We start from the raw sequence: 18049 nt of genomic DNA, 5'->3' as shown, positions 1-18049 counted from the left end.
TGCGGGAGGAGGGAAGGGCAGGGAGCCGCTGTGGGAGACGTAACATGGGCGCCTGAGGCCGGGGCGGAGGTCGGGCTGGACTGGGCTGGGCTGGGCTGGGCTGAGCGCGGGGCTGGCCGGGGGTGCGGGGCGAGGCCGGTCCGAGGTGCTGGGCGGGCTGTCCCGGCCCCGCCGGAGGGGAGGGTGCAGGGGGGCGGGGGCCAAGGCCGAGGCCGGGACCGGGGCTGGTGGAGCTGGGACTGGGGCTGGGTACGGCCCGGCTCCTCCCGGCACCGCTCCCGTGCAGGCGGCTGCGGCGGGGCCGCTGAGCCGAGCCGAGCCGAGCCGAGCCTGCCCCGCCGGACGCGGCCCGGCAGCCGAGCAGGAGGTGGTGAGGGGCCGGGGCCATGGCCGAGACCGGCTCTCTGCACGCCACCAGGTTCGAGGCGGCCGTGAAGGTGATCCAGAGCCTGCCCAAAAATGGTGAGTGCGGCGGGAGGGTCCGGCGGCAGCGGCGCCATCGGTACCGGGCGGCTCCGGGAGCGGGCAGGGCCCGGCGGGCGGCGGGGCTCGGTCGCGGGGGCTCGGGGCAGCGGGGCCGCCCCAGCAGCCCTGGAGAACCGCTGCCAAGCTCGGCATTAGTGCTGCTCCCCGCCTGTCGGGGGAGCCCCGGCTCGGGGGCCTTCTGAGCCCTGCCTGCAGCTCCTCAGCCGGGCGCCTGGACCAGGGGATCTGTCAGCTCCCCGCGATCTCAGCCTCCCTGAACCCCTGAAGTTGCTTTAACAAAGCTGTTACCGTGAGTTCCCCTCTGCTGAAAGAGTTAACAAAATGGAAAAGGAAAAAAACCACAGAACTTATCCTTTTGATAAGAGCTGTGATAATTTTAAAAACATTTATTACATACACCATTAATTCTGGTGTAAAGTAAAATCGGATGTTTTTGAGGTAAATGTCACTGTAAGCTTCTAATGATTAGAATCCAACCTCAAGCTACTTGATTTAGTGGATTGGTTATGAATCTTCCCTGCTAGCTGTTAGTTTTATATTTACATTTTTCACCTGTACAAAAATGTGTTCCACAAAGGAAGAAGAGAAACCAAATCGGGAGGTATGGTGAAACTTTTACTGAAAGTTGTCAAATATCTAAGGTAAACAAAAACACTGCAGAGGGCCGTGGTTTGGGTTGTGTTTATTTGGATTCTTTTGTTGTTGTTTTTAAACTTCTGGAGACTCGCAGTAAGTTACCATTTGTTAACAATAAAGTGACTTGCACGATACTTTGTTTACTTAGAGCCAAACCTGTCCCTTTAAACTGAGTGAAAGGACATCGACTTGATGTTACTTATTACCTTTTTTTATTCTAATTGTGGAGTTTGACCTTAGCAGTAGGAAAGGTTATAGTCCTTTAAACTACATCTGAAACTTGCTGTTTGTATAGTAAATATTTTCAGTGGTGCTGGTTCTCAGATAAATGATGTGAAGATGTTCTCTGTTGACTTATACTGTACTCCTGTAACAGGCTGCAGGCTGTTTTCTCACAGAACCATTAGGCTTGTAAAATACTCACTAATATTCTTGATGACACTTTAATTGTATTTTAAAATCTTTTCACTAGGTTCATTCCAGCCAACGAATGAAATGATGCTCAAGTTCTATAGCTTTTATAAGCAAGCAACCCAAGGACCCTGTAACATTCCTCGACCTGGATTTTGGGATCCAATTGGTAGATACAAATGGTAACTTTTCATGAGTTGTTGTTTTGGGGATTTTTTTTTTTTTTTTATGTTCAGAGTGGAGCTGTTTAGAAGACTAGCACTTGCAGAAGGAAACTCTCTAAATGCTTTCTTTTTTAAATAAAAAGAACATTTACAACCTTTTATGCTTTAATTAGTTTTCTGTTGTATTCTAACTCGGATAATTGATCACTTCTCAGAGTTGCAGGTGGAAACGTTCCCTTGGATTATGCAGGTGGTCAGGTTTTTCTTGGGCAACCACCATCATGGTACCTCTGCAGTGTTTATCCCATGTTTTACAATGAAGTCTTAGGTGCTCTGAAGAATAAGTGATGTGGAGGGGTGTCTGGAGCTCTTCCTTGAGTTTTCTTGTGTGATGTGAGTCTGAAGTAAATAAGTGCTCACTGGCAACCACTAATACAGCTTTGGGCTCTTGATGGGGAGGTTGGCTTTATGTCTTTCTGGTTTGTCTGCTCAGTGGCAGGTCTTCCCACTATCTGTGTTTGCCTTGGCCTGGGAAGAATTCTGATTCACCAAATTGCCAAGTTCTCTTTGAGAAGCCAATGTGAAGGTTTTGCTTGTAATATTTTAATGATAATTTGTCCTGAAGAACAAATATTATCGTCTTTGTGGTCGTGGTATTCTTGGGAATCTGTGAAAACATTATTCCTAGGACTTTTTTTTTTTCTCCTTCCTCATCCTCCCCAAGGCAGAGTGCAGGGGATAGACTAGGGCTGGGAGCTTTCATCCACCTGGCTGGTTGTAGCTGGAATGTGAGCCACCAACCTGGGTGGTTTTCGATGAGTTGGACAAGTACTCTGGGATGTCAAATAATGTGTGAGACTGAGGAACTGTTTTATTGCAGTCTGTGGTCTAGAGATGCCTTGTGCAATACTAATAAATTTGGTTAGAGTTTGCTGTCTTGCAGAGTTGGAGAAGGGAAGATTTTATTTAGGTCATAAGTAGCTGCTGTGGTAACTATTTGCCTTCTAGGCTGATGTGTCTTTCCCCAGCTGCTAAACGCAAAAAAGGACAGATTTTCCTTGTAGCTTATTCTACCTCAGTGACAGCTGTTTGTAAGTGCTGGCTGAGGTATCTGGGCCTGTTTGTTTTATACAGCACAGGATCTTAAACTCAGCTTAGTCAGAAGGGTAACACGTGTGTCTTTTATCTGGGCTTATTTACAACTTACTGGGTACATAATCATAGATAGTCAGTGAGGAACTCTTTAGTCCCCAGTCTGTTCAGTTTGTTGCTTCTTCTTCCACTGTGTGATTATCTTAGCAAATTATATATTTGTACTTAAAAATTAATGTGAATCATTCTTGCATTTTACTTGTATCAGAGTAACTTTGGACATTACATAACTGACCTACTTAAGGCCAAGTTGAAAAAAATCCAGTTTGCCCTGAAGATACTGAAGGTGTATGTGACTTTCTTTCCTAGGGATGCTTGGAGTGCCTTGGGAAACATGTCCAAAGAAGAAGCCATGATAGCCTATGTTGATGAAATGAAAAAGGTATGTTTACTAAGGAAGAGATTAAGGAAGAGATTTTCTAGAAAAAATGTTACAGAAATAGAGGAATGTGAGGGGAGTCTTGCTGACTGCTGCTGCCAAAGCTCCAAATGAGTTATCCCCTATGTGACCTGTTACATTTCAGTACTATGCTGTTTGGCCTGTGGGGAAAAGAAAATTACAAAGTTCCTTCAAAACACAGAATTTGTGTTGTTTTCAGAGAAACATGATAGCTATAGCTGATACAAAGCTTAAATGGCAAAGCTAAAGAAAGTGAAATACTGAAATAATGGAAAAGGGGGCATTAAGGGAAAAAACTGTACTGCACAGTGCCTCAGTTCTTAGAGCTGAGAGGTAAGTGATCCTTATTCTGGAAAAGAGACTAAAACAACTTTCCAGAAGAATTTTAGGAGAAAAGGTCTCACTCTTATGACTGAAGACATGAATATAATCCAATATGTAAATGTAATAATTTTCTATTTTTCAGGAAGAGCTTAGCAACCTGAATTTTCTGTGCTTGTTGCAAAAATATTCCATGAATGTTATAGTTGCAATGATACTATTAGCATTGAGTAATGTGCTCTGGTTTCAAATAGATGTAACTTGTAAGCAGTCACAGTTACCATATTAAGCAGGAATTGCAGCATTAACTAAAGTAAACAGAGTTAAAAGTTTCATGTCATTTCTTAACTAACTCTTTTCACTGCAGTCTTTTCTCTGAAACTTTTAGAGATTACTTTTCCAGTTTAAAGATTATTTGATGTCAATCTGAACAAAAGTATAGTTGTAATCTATTATTATAATGAGGTTTGAATCAAAGGGAAAAAGTTCTACTCCAAATACACTTGCTTTTTTCTGAGGCCACTATCTTGACACCAAACTCTGAATTTGTTTAATGGGCAATATAACAAAAATTTTTACTAGGCAAGGAGCTGGAGTCTGATTTGCTGTTCTTTTTCCTGTCTGTAGTTCTGGTAATTTAGTTCCTGCTGCTATTACTGTATCTGCTCTAAACTGGAAAATAAGCAGCTCCAGAAAACCCAGAAGGCCAAATACTGTTTGTTTGATTAAAAATCCCACTAAATTTTAACAATTCCTTTGAATGTGTGCCACAAGGTTTAGTCTTTCATTTCAAACCTTGAATTCAATATGTGTGATATTGCAGTAGATTACCTCATGGGTTTTTTTCAGTGCAATAACTGGTTTGGTCAGGACAGTAAAACCAAGTGAAACTGCAATGTTTGTTCCAAAAAACTCTAGTAAGCCTCCTGTGAGGACGTTTGCTTCCTTGACCCTAATGAACCATAAATATTCTGCTTCTGTGTGGATGATGTGTAGGGAATAGAGAGCAGATGACTTCCTGCCTTGCTCAGCTTTGAAACTGGGGAATCTGTTTACCCTGCTTTGGTGCTGTTTCAGCTGTCACATTTGGAATCCTAGCTTCTGCTTTTCCATCCCAATTGATTCTACTTGCAATGTCAATGGAAGTGCATTTCAGATGGATCCACTGGGTTGTTCTATCAGCAAATACTGCACTAATCCTCATGGACTTACTGTGGCTAGTCTGCTGTTGTCTGAGGGTGCAAAACCCCACTTGTATGCTGATATCCCAGGACTGTGTTTAAGGGTGTATAAGCCGTCCATATTCCCCCAGCCATAAGGCATTCCCTGGCATTTGCACATTGTGTTTGGGCTATGCATGCATCAGATGACCCTGTTCCAAAATCCCAAATTTGTTTTGGGGTTTTTTCCCTCCTTAATGTTGCAGCCTTGAAAATCACAGTTGGGAATGTGTCTGGGTGAGCTTTATGCTGATGAGAGATGAGCACAAATGTATTATTTTTAGTTAAAATAAACAAAATGCGCCCGAGCTCAGACTCAAGGTTAGTCTGTTTCAGGTAGCATTTCTGAAATTTATTTTGCAATGCTGTTTAAACGAATTTGTTTACATTTCAGATATATTGTTTTCTTATGTATTACAAATAAGTGATATCTTAGCATGAAGTGTTAACACTTTGTGGTGTTTCTAATTTAAAACACGAGTATATATATGAATTGTGTGACATCCAAGGAAAACAGTAAATCAGGGTACATAATAACTTATTTTTCACTTTGAATTTTTGAGATTGCTTATTAAGCCTAGTGGCTATAATAAGCAAGCAGTTACTTTTGCTGGTGAAAGTATTTTCTCTTTTTGTGCTCACCTAAAAGCTAGCAGTTAGAAAAAAAATTCTAAGTGCTGTAAGTAGCACGGAATATATTGAGGTCTGTTTAGAATACATGAAGGGCAGTAATGTGCAGACATCACAGAAATGCATCTGTGAAACAGTTTACAGAGCTGACTAGAGAAATAACTGCATAACAAATACAAGTCTTATTCTAGAAAAGGCTTCTTTCTCTCAATGTTACTGAAAGGAAAAAATCAGCAATCACAAAACCGTTCAATCTGTGTTTCATATCCAGCTCTGTGTATCTGAGTATTCCTCCCTAACAAAGACAGAATGAATTACATACACTGAGCAGATCAGAGAAGTGGCAGTGAAACTACAGGTTGATAGAATTGTTGTCTCTTGGTATCCTTGACTGGTTTGCAAGTGTTGACTTGCTAGGTGTTGACTTGCCGGCCTGGAGCTCCTGCTCTGTGCAATAATCCTGCAGCTTTTGCTCCTACTGCTTGCTGGTGTGCTGGGTGCCTTTGAGCAGCATGTTCTGTGGCAGCATGTACCTTCAACTGTTGCTTTCTTGGTGCCCCTCAGGAGGAGGAGGTGCACTGTAGCTGTTAGTTTGCTGCAACCTGTGTTTTTACCTATAGCTATTGCTACTTTTAAAATATGATAACTAAAAATGTAGAGGATGAAAGAGGAACAAAGCTATTGGCAAAAAGGTTATTTGAAAGGACTTAAACTAGAATGGGACAGTAATACCATGTGCCTTAAAAATAGTATCCAACTATTGAACCTCTTTAATTTATTTTAGATTGAAGATGATGCATTCCTACCATATGATCAAAGATACTGTGTTTGTAACTTAAAATGAAGAAATGCTCTAAATGACTTCAAGAGCAGAACTTGGTTCTAGTTTGTTCTTCTTCTAAGTGGATCTTTGTGCTGTCTCAGTTTTGCTGTATTGTGCCCATATTTTTGTTTGGGACCTAGAAGGACCTAGTAGAGCACTTTTGATCTGCTTCTTACATTCCATTGAGGGCAGCAGGGTTTGACAGTACAAAGAATCCTCTAAGACAAAAAAGTATTTCCATTTTACTTTTTCTGTGGAAAGACTTGTCTATAAAACAGTTATATTGGCCAACAGCAGCCTATTGAACTTTGAGATGGTTTAATTCAAAATTGAAGAAATAATGAGTTCCAAGGTTTACTAATAAATACTGTGTCAAGCCTGTGTTTTAGTGTTGGCAAATGCATTAGCTCTCTCATCTCATCTTCATCTGAAAAAAATAAATATTATTATGAGATTCTTATTCAATAACTTAGTTTTATGTTCTTTCCCCATAATTAAAAAAAGTAAACAAAAATCAGAATAACTAGTTTAATGACTTAGTGAAATGTTACAGAGTTTTGCAATAACCAGCAGTTTTAAAATCAGTTGAAATGAATGAATGATTGAAATGCTGTTTCATAAGATGCTTCATGTCTTGGACTTGTGCAGATTCTTGAGAGTATGCCAATGACGGACAAAGTTGAAGAGTTACTCCAAGTAATAGGCCCGTTCTATGAGATAGTGGAAGATAAAAAGAACAGAGGATCTGACCTAACATCAGGTTCGGACAAATAACTTTCTTTGTACTACTAATAATCATAACTCAGTGGTTTTGGGGGCTGTTTTTCTGTAAATGATTTGAAAGCTAAATGTTGCATCTCTTTGTTCGTTCTCTTTGCTATATGGCAGTTCGAATGGAGAAAGTCTCTAAATATTTGGAAGGTAGGAATAATAAATTATGTGTAAAACCATCATTTCCATTGTTTTGGTGCTGTAGGAACTTCTTGCTAACACTTGTGACTTCTGGGCTTGCCACCTCATTAGGCTGGGTTTTGTTTTATTTTACTTTTGAAGTGATTAGGTCCAGGAAGCTGCACATTTAGTCAGCAGGTTTTTTGAGCTGCTGAAGGAAGCCTGAAGGAAGAAGAGTATTTAAAACAAAACAACTCTCCCAAGCAAATCTAGTTTGTGCCTTTCCATTAAGAAAATTAACAACTAATGTGTATTGATATGTTCTGATGTAGATGTGGATTGTCAAAATGAATACAGTTCTGGTAATCCAGCTCTGTCATCTAATCTAAAATGTAAAAAAAAAATTGACAATCAAACCTCATGCTTTTTTAAAAAAATCATGGCTTCTCAAGTTTTCTGAGGCTCAAGTTCGTGAAGGGAATATTTAAATATTTTAAATTACTGATGGGTGGCAAACCTAGTGGTATCACAGCTGCATAAAAGTCAGTGTGTTAATTTTTATTTAGCAATACCATTGTGAGAATGTTTTGATCATACCAATTATTATGTTACAGGTAATGTGTTCATAAGGCTGTTGTGTAAGTCTTACAGTTGTTTAAATCTGGCTTAAAATGACATTTAAAAACTGAAATGCAACAGGGCAAAATTTGAAACTGTTTTTAAAAACTAAATCCATTGCACGTATAAATTGGTTAATGTCTTTAAGAAGCATGAGTCAACTGGTTAAATTGCCTTTTGTATGTGGTTTTTTTTCCCCCTACCTTAAAGGAATGTGGTTTTATTATCAAGCCTCAGAGAAACAGAAATAAATTTTCATTGTTTTGGGGGAAAAGTAGTGGTAGAAGTTTTTACATGGCTATTTTGAAAGTGGATGTGACTTTTTTCTCAACTAAAGTTGTGTACACTTCATGTGTGGGATGCAATAGGTTTGCCTGACAGCTGGATTGATGGGTGGGTAAGAGTATCAGTAGATTCAGGTCAGTGATCTGTGTAATAAGGATTTACTTGGACTTGCTGTCTGTGGCACAGTCCCAGAAGCCACTTCTTTAAACAATGACACAGAGAATCATGGAAGTTGAACTGTACCTATTTCCATAACAAATCTAGCATACTCGTTTTTTAAAGAGGCAGATTAAACATAAGGCAGTGTAAGTTAAACAGAACAGCAGATTTCAGCTTTACCTTGTTCTGTAATAATTACCTTGTTCTGCAGTAATTCTAGTGATATGTCATCATTCATGCCGCTTACAGGTGCAACACCTGATTATGCCATGATAAATTAGGACAGATTTTCACAAAGTTCCTTGTATGTTACAACTTCACCATTGCATTTAAGGTTTTGAAGCCCTTTCTTTATTGCTCTGACCACTTCCCTGATTAAAAGTGAAGCTGGAAATAATTATTATTGTTTACAACACAGACACCAAAATATTCCATAGAAGTATAGAAGCATGATTACCTTCAGTCTTTCAGATATACAATAAAGAATAGAACCAAAGGACCCAAGTCTGTCTGAGATGATGTAAACACTGGTGACAATACTGTTAAAAATTGACACATGGTTATGTTTTGATTGTGTCACTTTATCCAGTCTTGTTTCTTTCCTCACCCCCAAAACCCTACAGTCTGTAAACTCTGCTGTGGAAGGTATGCTTTTCAAGGGCAGGCAGTTGGCATCTTCTGAAATCTGGGACCCTTCTCTTGACTGCCTTGCTTCATATTGTACCCCCATCTTCTGGTCCATTCTGTTTTGAGTTTGCCTTCTCTTCTTCCATCAAACCTTAATCTGTATGCAGATCATTATCGAATTGTTTAGGAATTGTATGCCACTGCCTCAAAATCAACAGTTTCTTGAATTAGTGGAAGAGAATTGTCTGTAAGCTCAGTGTACATCAGTTATGGCTTGTGTATTGTCTCTCACAGATTGGCCTCAACAGAAAAGTATAGCCTTTTATAATTGCATTTCTAGTCTTTGTGGATCTTTGAAAATGTTAAATACAAACCATTGAAACACTGCCTTTCTGAATCAATAGAGCCTGTGGGTCCTTAATAAAGAACACAGAAGTCTGACATGCCAGCATTGAAATCAATGACTTGTAACATCTACTAGAAAACGAGGATGAACTTACTGGATCCATGGGTTCCAAATACCCAGACTTGAATGTGTTGGTAAAGAAAGAAAAAATAAAGAATTCACTCCAATAGGCTGAGCAAATCTAAGAGTTATTTTGAAAGCATAAAAACTGGGTAGTGTTTGGAAAGGTCACCCTGCAGCTGTGTGAGAAGCTTGATTTCTCTGGAAAGCTGTGTCAGTAGTGTCTTTCTGACAAATATGAAGTGCTTCTTTACATACAGAGTCATTAACAAATTATTTTTGGGTACATGATATACTGGACTTCAAAGAAGAAAGTGGGCTCTTAGCTGACATAGCACTGCAGAAAGGAAGAGGTAGCTCTTGCAGCATTATAGAAAAGACTCTTGTTTGTAGCTGCTGGAAGAGTAGAGAGACACATAGGTGCTTTAAAAGAGTAGCATTTTAACTTTTTTGCACCTTCTAGTAAATGCATAAGAAATCTGATGTCTAAGTCTATGTTAAAAAGGCAAAGAAGCTTCAAAACACCATTGCTCAGTAAATGTGAATTTTATAGAATGGGCATTCAAGTTTTCTTGTTTTATGATGGCTGAAGAAGGCAAAGGTGAGCTAGGATTGGCACCTAGTGATCTGATGTGGGCTGGAAAATATTGAGACCTTCAGAACCAATTCATCCTTCAGAATGTTTCCCTGAGAATGTTTGTGGATATGTTTTTGTTTCAGAATGAGAGTAAATCCAAAAAGGGAGCAAGGAAATCCCTATCTGACAGGCCCATACACTAAGTTAAGATATCTGAACAACTAAGCAAAGTATCTGGAAATTGTTTGCAGGTTGTTCAGTAGAATTTTTCTGTATAATCTTTCTGCTTTGTGAAAAGGCATTTCATCTGTTCTAAAATCCTATCAAATAAAGATGACCCTTTGCCTGCATGCTGAGTAGCAGTCATGTTAGTAAACCTTTGTGAAAACCAAATGTTGCCTCCAGTAACAAGAAGTTAAGTACTGCAGAGGCTGTAGGAAGTTTCAGCAATATTATACTCTTATACCTTGGCTTCCTAAGGACTGTTTTTCTCCCGAAAGCTTTTCTCCCAGCTGTGTTGCAGTGGCACCAGATGAAGGTCTGCTGAAGGAAGGTGCTGTGCAGTGCTGCATGTGCTGGTTTGGGGCAGTGCTGATGGAGCACAGGCTGTGAAGGAGGAGCCCGTGCAGGGCACTGCTGCTGTGAAGGGCAGAGGCTGGCCCAGCTCACAGGCAGACACAGCTGTTTAACAGCTTGCTTGGTGTCTTCTTGCATTCGATACGGGAACGAGGTTTAAAAGACAATACTCACTGAGGTCTGTGTGCTTTTAGAATGAGCAAACACATGTAAACATTTGTGTTTCAAAGGCAGTAGTTAGTAATTAGGAACAGACTCACTTTTTTCAAGCTGATCCTCTACTATTTTCCAGGTAGAAATACTTTTCTTACTCTTAAAATGCAATGTATCTTCCAACTGCGTTTCTTTATATGAGTATGTTTGCATGAGTTTCTTTGTATGAGTAGTTTATCTGTTCAAATAGTTTTGTATTCTCAAAGACCATCTTAGGTTGTTTTCAGTGTCTTTGCTTTCTAGTGGGGCATTTGGTGGCTCTTTCTGCTTGTGTGTGAGCCTTTGCTCTGAAACACCCTCTGCTTCATAAGCTCACTTTTTCATGGCTCTTTGACCAGAAAGATACTTGGTTAACAGATTTCCTTCCCTTTCCTTCCACCTTTCTTCATTAGGATTTTTACAGAACTCAATGTCAATGAATGTTCTTAGTCATTCATAAGAAGGAGGAATAGAGCTGAAATCTGTGCTGCTCTGAACTGCAGGGCTTTATTAGGTTCTGTTAGTGTCTGCACCACAATGAGGAGTTGCATTGAGGCAGGAGAAGCTGCTGGGTATGTGGGTGAGTGAGGTTTTTAAAATCCCATCCTTTAAACTTTTCTCCCCTTCTAGTTTCCAATTACAAATTAACAGGTATAATCAAGGTTACAGATGATATTCAGATAGGCTACTGTGAAACTTACTATACAAATACTTTTTGTTAAATTCACAGTAATTTAGCCTTCAGAAGTGTCTAGAACATTCTCTCCAGCATTTGCTGCAGGATGGGATTATTAGAGAAGATTAAGGGCTGGGCCAGCAAGTGCCATTGGAGATGTGGAATCAGTGACTCAACAAGCCATGGCTTGTCCTGTTGCAATCTATACCTGCTTCATGCTTTGCACACCAAATCTCAGCCTCCTTTGTGAACTCGACTTCAAGCTGATGGCTTTATGTCAGTGCTGTCTAACAGTGCTGGAAATGAGGGCAGAGCATCAGTGCAGCTCTAAGCCTGAGTATTTCAACAGCTCCCCTCTCATACAAAGAGATCAGAAAATGTATTGCCACAGGCTGAGCAGCAAAGTATCCAAATGGTAAAATGTAAGATTAAAAATTGTTTCTTTATAAGTGGAGGGAGCTATGAGACGTTTTCTTCCATGGAAAGAAAAGCCTGTCTGTATTGTGATTCATGCTGGGTTGAGTCAACAGTAACAGTTTTGGTGCGTAATTGGTTGTTGAACTTAGATTTTTTCCTTCCAGCCACACAAGATTTCCCTACAAAAGGGAAAGTAAATGTCAAAAGCTCTTCAGGTTTCATAATTTAGAAGATGTACCCACTTGCCAGATAATTCTGGGGTCTTATATTTTAGCTGTCTTATTGTAAAGATCTTGTGACAAAAGAACTGGAATCTGTATTTCTCAGAGCTCTGTTGTACAAAGACAAGCTACAAAGAAGTGGATAGGGGTGTAGGAGGTTGGGGAAGGTCAGACATTGGTAGTCACATCTTGATTGCTGTCAGAAAAGTACCCAGTGGACACAGTCTGGTGTTTCGTATTTAACTTTGTGTAGCAAAACTAATTAATTATAGCCTTTAAGATGCATAGAAAAGCCATTTGTTTTACCTCTGAGGCTGTGTTTGATATGGGCTTTGTAAAAGACATTTCAGATGGTAGGCTTGGTGCAGATGGCAGGAGAATATGACCTTAATATTATTTCATTTTTGGTTTTTTTCTGGTACAGGGCAAAACAATTTTTGATTGCTACAATTCAAGGCTACAATGTGCGTCTCAGCTATGTGGCCTTGTGTTGTTTTCAAGTATAATTCACTTTTCTTTATAGGGTTCTGAATTCACTGCACTCACATTTTGTATTTTCTGGGACAAAACTCAAGAGTGAATAATGCTCCTTCCTAGCTGCCATGCAAAGTGAAAATTCCAAATGATGACTTTATCTCTTCTGCACAGAAAAGAGTTTAGCAAGTTTTGCTCCTCCGGGGGGAAGTAGTACCAGGATTGGGGACATCCTGGAATGATGTTACTGTGCTTTCAAGTTCCAACATCTAAGGAGCAGCTGTTCCTCATGTTCATTCTCACCCATTGCTGAGGTGCTGACAGAGCTGGCAAAGCCTGGATCGTTGGTCCTGTGTAACCAAGCTGTGTGTGCTGCTGGCCCTGGGCACCCTGGAGCTTCCTGCCAGTGCTGGGAGTGCCTGTGCAGCAGCTGCTCTTCTGCTGGGCTTCTCTCTGCAGGAAGTCCCAGGCACCTTGTCTCTACTGCAGAAGGCTGAGGAGCGTCAGGGAGGAGGGAAATGTATCCAAGTCAACCCCAAAACTTGGTATCCTTATTTATATGGCACGTATTCTGAAAATCCTTGGGAAAAGGTATTGGCAATATGGGTTAAGATGAGAAACTCCTTGGATACTGAAAAGTGTAAAGGTGTGGGATGACTAGTCAGTAATCCTAAATACTGTACTTGCAATTTAATATGAATGTCTGAGAAGTTGCTGTTTTCTGTGTTTGTTCTTATCCACAGACTATTGTTTTAATGTTTATTAATGGTAAATAAAGATGTGACTATTGTTGATTAATTTTTTTTATTAAATAGAGTCATCTCTTGTAGTGTAACAGCTTGAAAGGCACATGAGCAGAGAGATGAATGCTGACAAAACAAGGCTATAGTCTTTTGGAGTATATTAAAAGAAAAATAAAAATGAGGAGAGGCTTTTTCTGTTATTGTAAAGTTTAGGAAGACTAAACCACCAAAATAAAAGGAAAACTCTATAGAGGAAGATGTGGATGTCCCAGTATGTGGGTGCTTTAGGGTGTACATTTGTCAGAGAACTTGTACCTAATGCACTTAAATTTAAAAGAAATAAAACCATGATAGTTAAAGTAGTGATTTTTAGATTTTTCAGTCTGCATTTCTTACAGACTCTTGTAAAATATCTTCTTATTTGTGTTGCTTGTTTGAGTAGTGCAGAACAGATGTTGCAGAGCAGGCTGGGCCCTCAGACATTTTCTTTGTAAAGAAGAAAATATCTCTTCAATATAGTGATATAGATCTATTTTTATATAGTGTCCTATATTAAAAAAAATGCAAGGAAATGAGGGAGTAAAAACTCTTGGTCTAGCTGAAGAGTTTATTGCTCCCAGATGCTTTTATGTACCACTTCTGTCTCCTGCACACACCGCTCCTTGCAGTATTTGGTACATCAGTTTCAAAATGAGGTGGGGATTTGTGTAACCAGGTGTACTGGAAACGGCAGAACATGGTTGCACAAACTTGGAATTGAAGTAGGGAGCCTACCTGGATCAGTAACAAGCATGAAACATCAAGGGGTGATGGCTAGAAAGTAATTACAGTTACCTGATGATGAAAACAACTTTGTACTGCATGTAGACTCCTTGAGAATTTACATAAACACAGGCGTGCAGGGAGATCCTACACAAAGTGATACAAGTGTAGGCAATGGTTAAGATTTTGCTGCTATTGAGCAGATGTTATGGTATTTCATGAAAACATGTAGTTTTTATTAAACAGTGAGGGTGTACACAGCTAGCTAAATGTTTTATCGCATCTTTGTGCTGTTGCAGGCTGGCTCCTGATCATTGGTATTATCAAATCATGTGAGAGGCTGTGGAACTTGTGTGAGGATGATACTGTGGTGTACTGGGCTAACCATCAGTATAGCTCTAGCAGTGCATGTTAATTTTGTTTAAGAATTACATGCCTGTTCATAAAACAAAAATACAAGGCATTTGAGAAAAACCTGCTAGGCAAGGTTCTTCTTTGTCAAATGACCTTCAAGCTGGGGCAGATGTACAGAGGCATTTAAATTCTGAACTCCCATCTGGGTAACAAAAACAGCCTTGAAATATGTGAAGAGTTAAAAATCACTTACTATTGAGAAACTTAGCCTCATTATACAGGTCATTGAGGAGAATTGTAGTGATACCTTTAAAGAAATATATTTAGAATGGCTTGTAGGAAATTCCTTAATAGAGCTGATACTAGAAAATAAACATCTGGTGAAAGCTTGTAGAGAAGCTGCAGGTTTGTTCTTCACATCCTTTCCATCTTGCCTTATTTTTGGTCAAATCTTTCCTTCTATTTCAAGTTGTTGCTGTTACACTGCTCCTACTATTTAGCATTAAAAACCCCACCACAGGCTTTTACAGAATAGAATTCCTTCTATGGCTAAAAAACAGTACAGCTTTGATTTAAAAAATTGTCACAAATCTCACATTTTGATGTTGTATGTGGTGAGATGAAAATAATAAACCAATTCTACAGTATCTAAAGTAGGGCAACAGAAAAAGCTACTAACATTTTGCATGCAGTTGAAGTGAGTAGATGAAATAAAGGGTTGAGGGGTGGCTGGGTGGGATTAGCACAAACCAAGTAAGGTTTTAAAAGCTAGCTTAACTTGTGAATATTCATTCCTCAGGGAACAGCCATTAACCTACTGGCAGGGGATGTAGAAGTCACTGCTAGCTGGCTCTGCTTAATCTTTAAACCTGTCACCCCCAGGATTAAACAGATGATTGACCATCGTGTGTGGTTCCTTAGCAGATACTCAGAGCAGTGAGAATGGCAGCCAACTGTGTAGTAAAAGCAGTTGGGGATGGAGCTGATGAGGATAGCAGGGTAAGGGTTCTGAGGAAAAGCACACAATTAGGCCTGGAGCACTGTTGTTAAGAATGACTTAATGGAAGAAATAGGATCCTGATGGATTTCAGTTGTTCAGGTGTCCTGTGGTGTGATACCACAAATCTGTAACTGTTGATACATTCTCTCAGCTCCTCCTCTTATTTTAAATGTATGTAATAGATCACTCAGAAGTTTCCCCAGATGAATAATCTCCTTACTGCAAATAGGTGAAGAAAGAACATGCTTGAATGTTCAAAAACATTCCTTTCAAAAAGAAAAGTAAATCTTAGGAAAAGGCTTATGGTGTAGCTGGTGCTTTTTGCAGTGTCTTTGGTAGGGTGAGGAGCTTTGCAGTTTTAATTTCCCTTCACAACTCAATGTTCCTCCTGGTCTTGTCTTTCCTGTTCACTCCCACGGCTGGGTAGGACACATGGATGATTGTGTCTCCACCCCCATGTTGTTAAAGGGAAGGGTGATGTGTGCCTCACAGTGCCTAATGCTCATGCTGTGAGGACATAACTGCTGCCTTATCCTTCTTGGGCTGCTGCTTCTCAGAGAAACATCTTGAGAACTGGGATTCGCAATTCATGAAACACACTTGTGAGAAAATAAATGGGACTATGTTGGGATTTCTCTTTCGTGAAGCAAATTTCTGTGCAAATAAGTAGTAACCGCCTATGAGGAGAAAATGAGCAGGTGCTTATATTCTTGTAGTGTACGAGATAGACAATTCCTTTTCCTTTTCTCATTTTACAAAAAAGTAGGGGTTTTTTAATCTTCACATAAAGAGATGGATTAAATCAATCCAAAGCAGTGATGCAGGGTGCCCACAGAAACATTACCTTGCAATAAAACTAAAGTGAACTTAATATTTAACATAGTCATTGTTACTATACAAGAAGTTATTTTACCTTTTTTTCTCTTTTTAAAGTGCTGTGGATAAGCTTGGAAACTAGAGAACTGTGGGAAGGCTCTTCATTGGAAGGTTAAAGTAGAAAAAAGCCTTAGCTTAAATTACCATGCAGCAGAGAAAGTAGCGAAGCTGGTTTGGTAACTCCAGTGTAATTGGATATTATTTTGCAGTTTAATGTTAATCCCAAATGTGAGAATAAATCTTTCAAGGTTCTGACAAGGGAATGTAGAAATTATGCAAATGAAATGCTGTGGTGACAATTAAAACAGTCAGATTTCAGCCTTGGAGCCAACATGTAATCTGTCTATGTGTCTCACAGAAGGTGTCCTCTCTTTGTACCTTTGTACTCTGTCCTAACATAGGAGGCTTAAATGATCATCAGGATATATTTAACCATAATATTTTTTACAGGAGATGGTAGAATTGTCCTTTATATACTTAATCTTTTTAATGAATCTTTACCTTTCAATTTTTTGTACAGTTATAGTAGTTACAGTAAATTGTCATCCTTGGAGTGATCAAAGATGTGGAAAACAGGGATTTGGAAGTTACTTTGTCTATTTCAATATTTTTTTCTTTAAATATTTATGAAAAAAATGCTCAGTGTATATATTAATTTCATCAACTTTTTCACTGAAATCAGGGAATTTATTTCCATGTGTCATTTGTTAGGTGAAGATCTGTATAAATGTGAATAATCTTACCATATTTTGCATCTGCCTAAATTACAGCAGATGTGTAGAATATTGTATTTACCTTATTCAGAATTCTGTTGTTCACATAATTGAATATGTTTCAAGATTTGCCTCTGAACTGTGAGTAGGTTTGAAGCATTTCAGCCCAAAAGGGAAATTCTGTTTAAAAAGTGATTTCTGGGTTTAAAAGAACATGGCCACCGCATCAGCCCCAGCTGCAGCTGTAACCTAAATACAGTAACAAGCTTGGTCTGAGACTCCTTCTGCAAGTGGCTGCAGTCACTTCCCTGAAGGCTGCCCAGAGTCATTGAGAATATCTGCACCAGCAGCCAGGTACTCAGTGATGGGCCACAAAAGAAAAACATGAAACCAGTTAATAAAGAGCTTACAGAAATAAGCTGCCATTATTTGGTAGATCTTCTAATATGGACATACTTCTGTAGAACTGTGACTGATAGTTTTGGGGGTGGTAGTGGTGGTGTGTGTTTGTTTCCTTTAAAATATTTTTTTCCTTTGCTTTTTTCTTAGACCTTAGTAATGTTATGAATTCCACTCCAGCTATAAAAGCTGTAAATGGAAAAGCTGAAAGCAGTGATAGTGGAGCAGAATCAGAAGAAGAAGGGCTCCGTGAAGAGGAAGAAAAAGAAGTGCAGATAAATGGAAAAGGTAACTCTGTGTGTCCCAGAGTTGTTCTCAGCCACCTAAGTGGCAGAAAATACCAAAGTATCATGAATGCTTTTTCAAGGGAATTAGATGGAAATATATGTGAATGTATATGTGAGAGGTGTCTGTGTTTCAGACTGTAATTCTAGGCTGTAAGAATTAAAACTAGTACAAATTTGCAAGCTATGCCATATGATTTTTGACTTGCCTAGCAAGTTCTTTCAAAAGGTTATCTAAATATCTATATCCTGCATTGTTTTGGGTTTTGTTGCCAGTGTTTTTTTGTAAGAGCTATGAATGATTACATAGCCTGTAAGAGTAGAATTGAAAATTACTAATTTTTCTTCAGAGACAATAAAACAGAACTTTCAGTGAGATTAATTTAGAGGGTCCATAAAGAACTGGATGCTGAAATAACAGCATCTAGTAAAAACCAAATGCAATGACATATTTAGAATTCTATACAGATGTCCTCCAAGGACATTTTGATTATTA

General features: G+C 39.4%; 1 protein-coding gene across 4 annotated transcripts in view; it reads left to right on the top strand.

The window, feature by feature from the left end:
* Positions 1–310: 310 nt before the first annotated feature.
* ACBD5 (acyl-CoA binding domain containing 5) overlaps positions 311–18049 on the top strand; it is a 30079-nt gene continuing 12340 nt past the window's right edge. For 2 of the 4 annotated variants that reach the window (XM_063149439.1, XM_063149429.1), the window contains exons 1-6: positions 311–462; positions 1595–1715; positions 3159–3231; positions 6892–7003; positions 7132–7164; positions 17420–17557. In XM_063149439.1, the coding sequence (XP_063005509.1) occupies positions 387–462; positions 1595–1715; positions 3159–3231; positions 6892–7003; positions 7132–7164; positions 17420–17557 (553 nt within the window). In that variant the 5' untranslated portion in view covers positions 311–386. The remainder of the gene's footprint in view (positions 463–1594; positions 1716–3158; positions 3232–6891; positions 7004–7131; positions 7165–17419; positions 17558–18049) is intronic. The other 2 variants (XM_063149459.1, XM_063149448.1) reach the window with 1 other exon arrangement.

The sequence above is a fragment of the Melospiza melodia genome, chromosome 1 (assembly GCF_035770615.1).
Source record: "Melospiza melodia melodia isolate bMelMel2 chromosome 1, bMelMel2.pri, whole genome shotgun sequence".
Lineage (NCBI taxonomy): Eukaryota > Metazoa > Chordata > Aves > Passeriformes > Passerellidae > Melospiza > Melospiza melodia.
The sequence above is the reverse complement of the archived record's forward strand: the minus strand, read 5'-3'. Positions and strand labels throughout refer to the sequence as shown.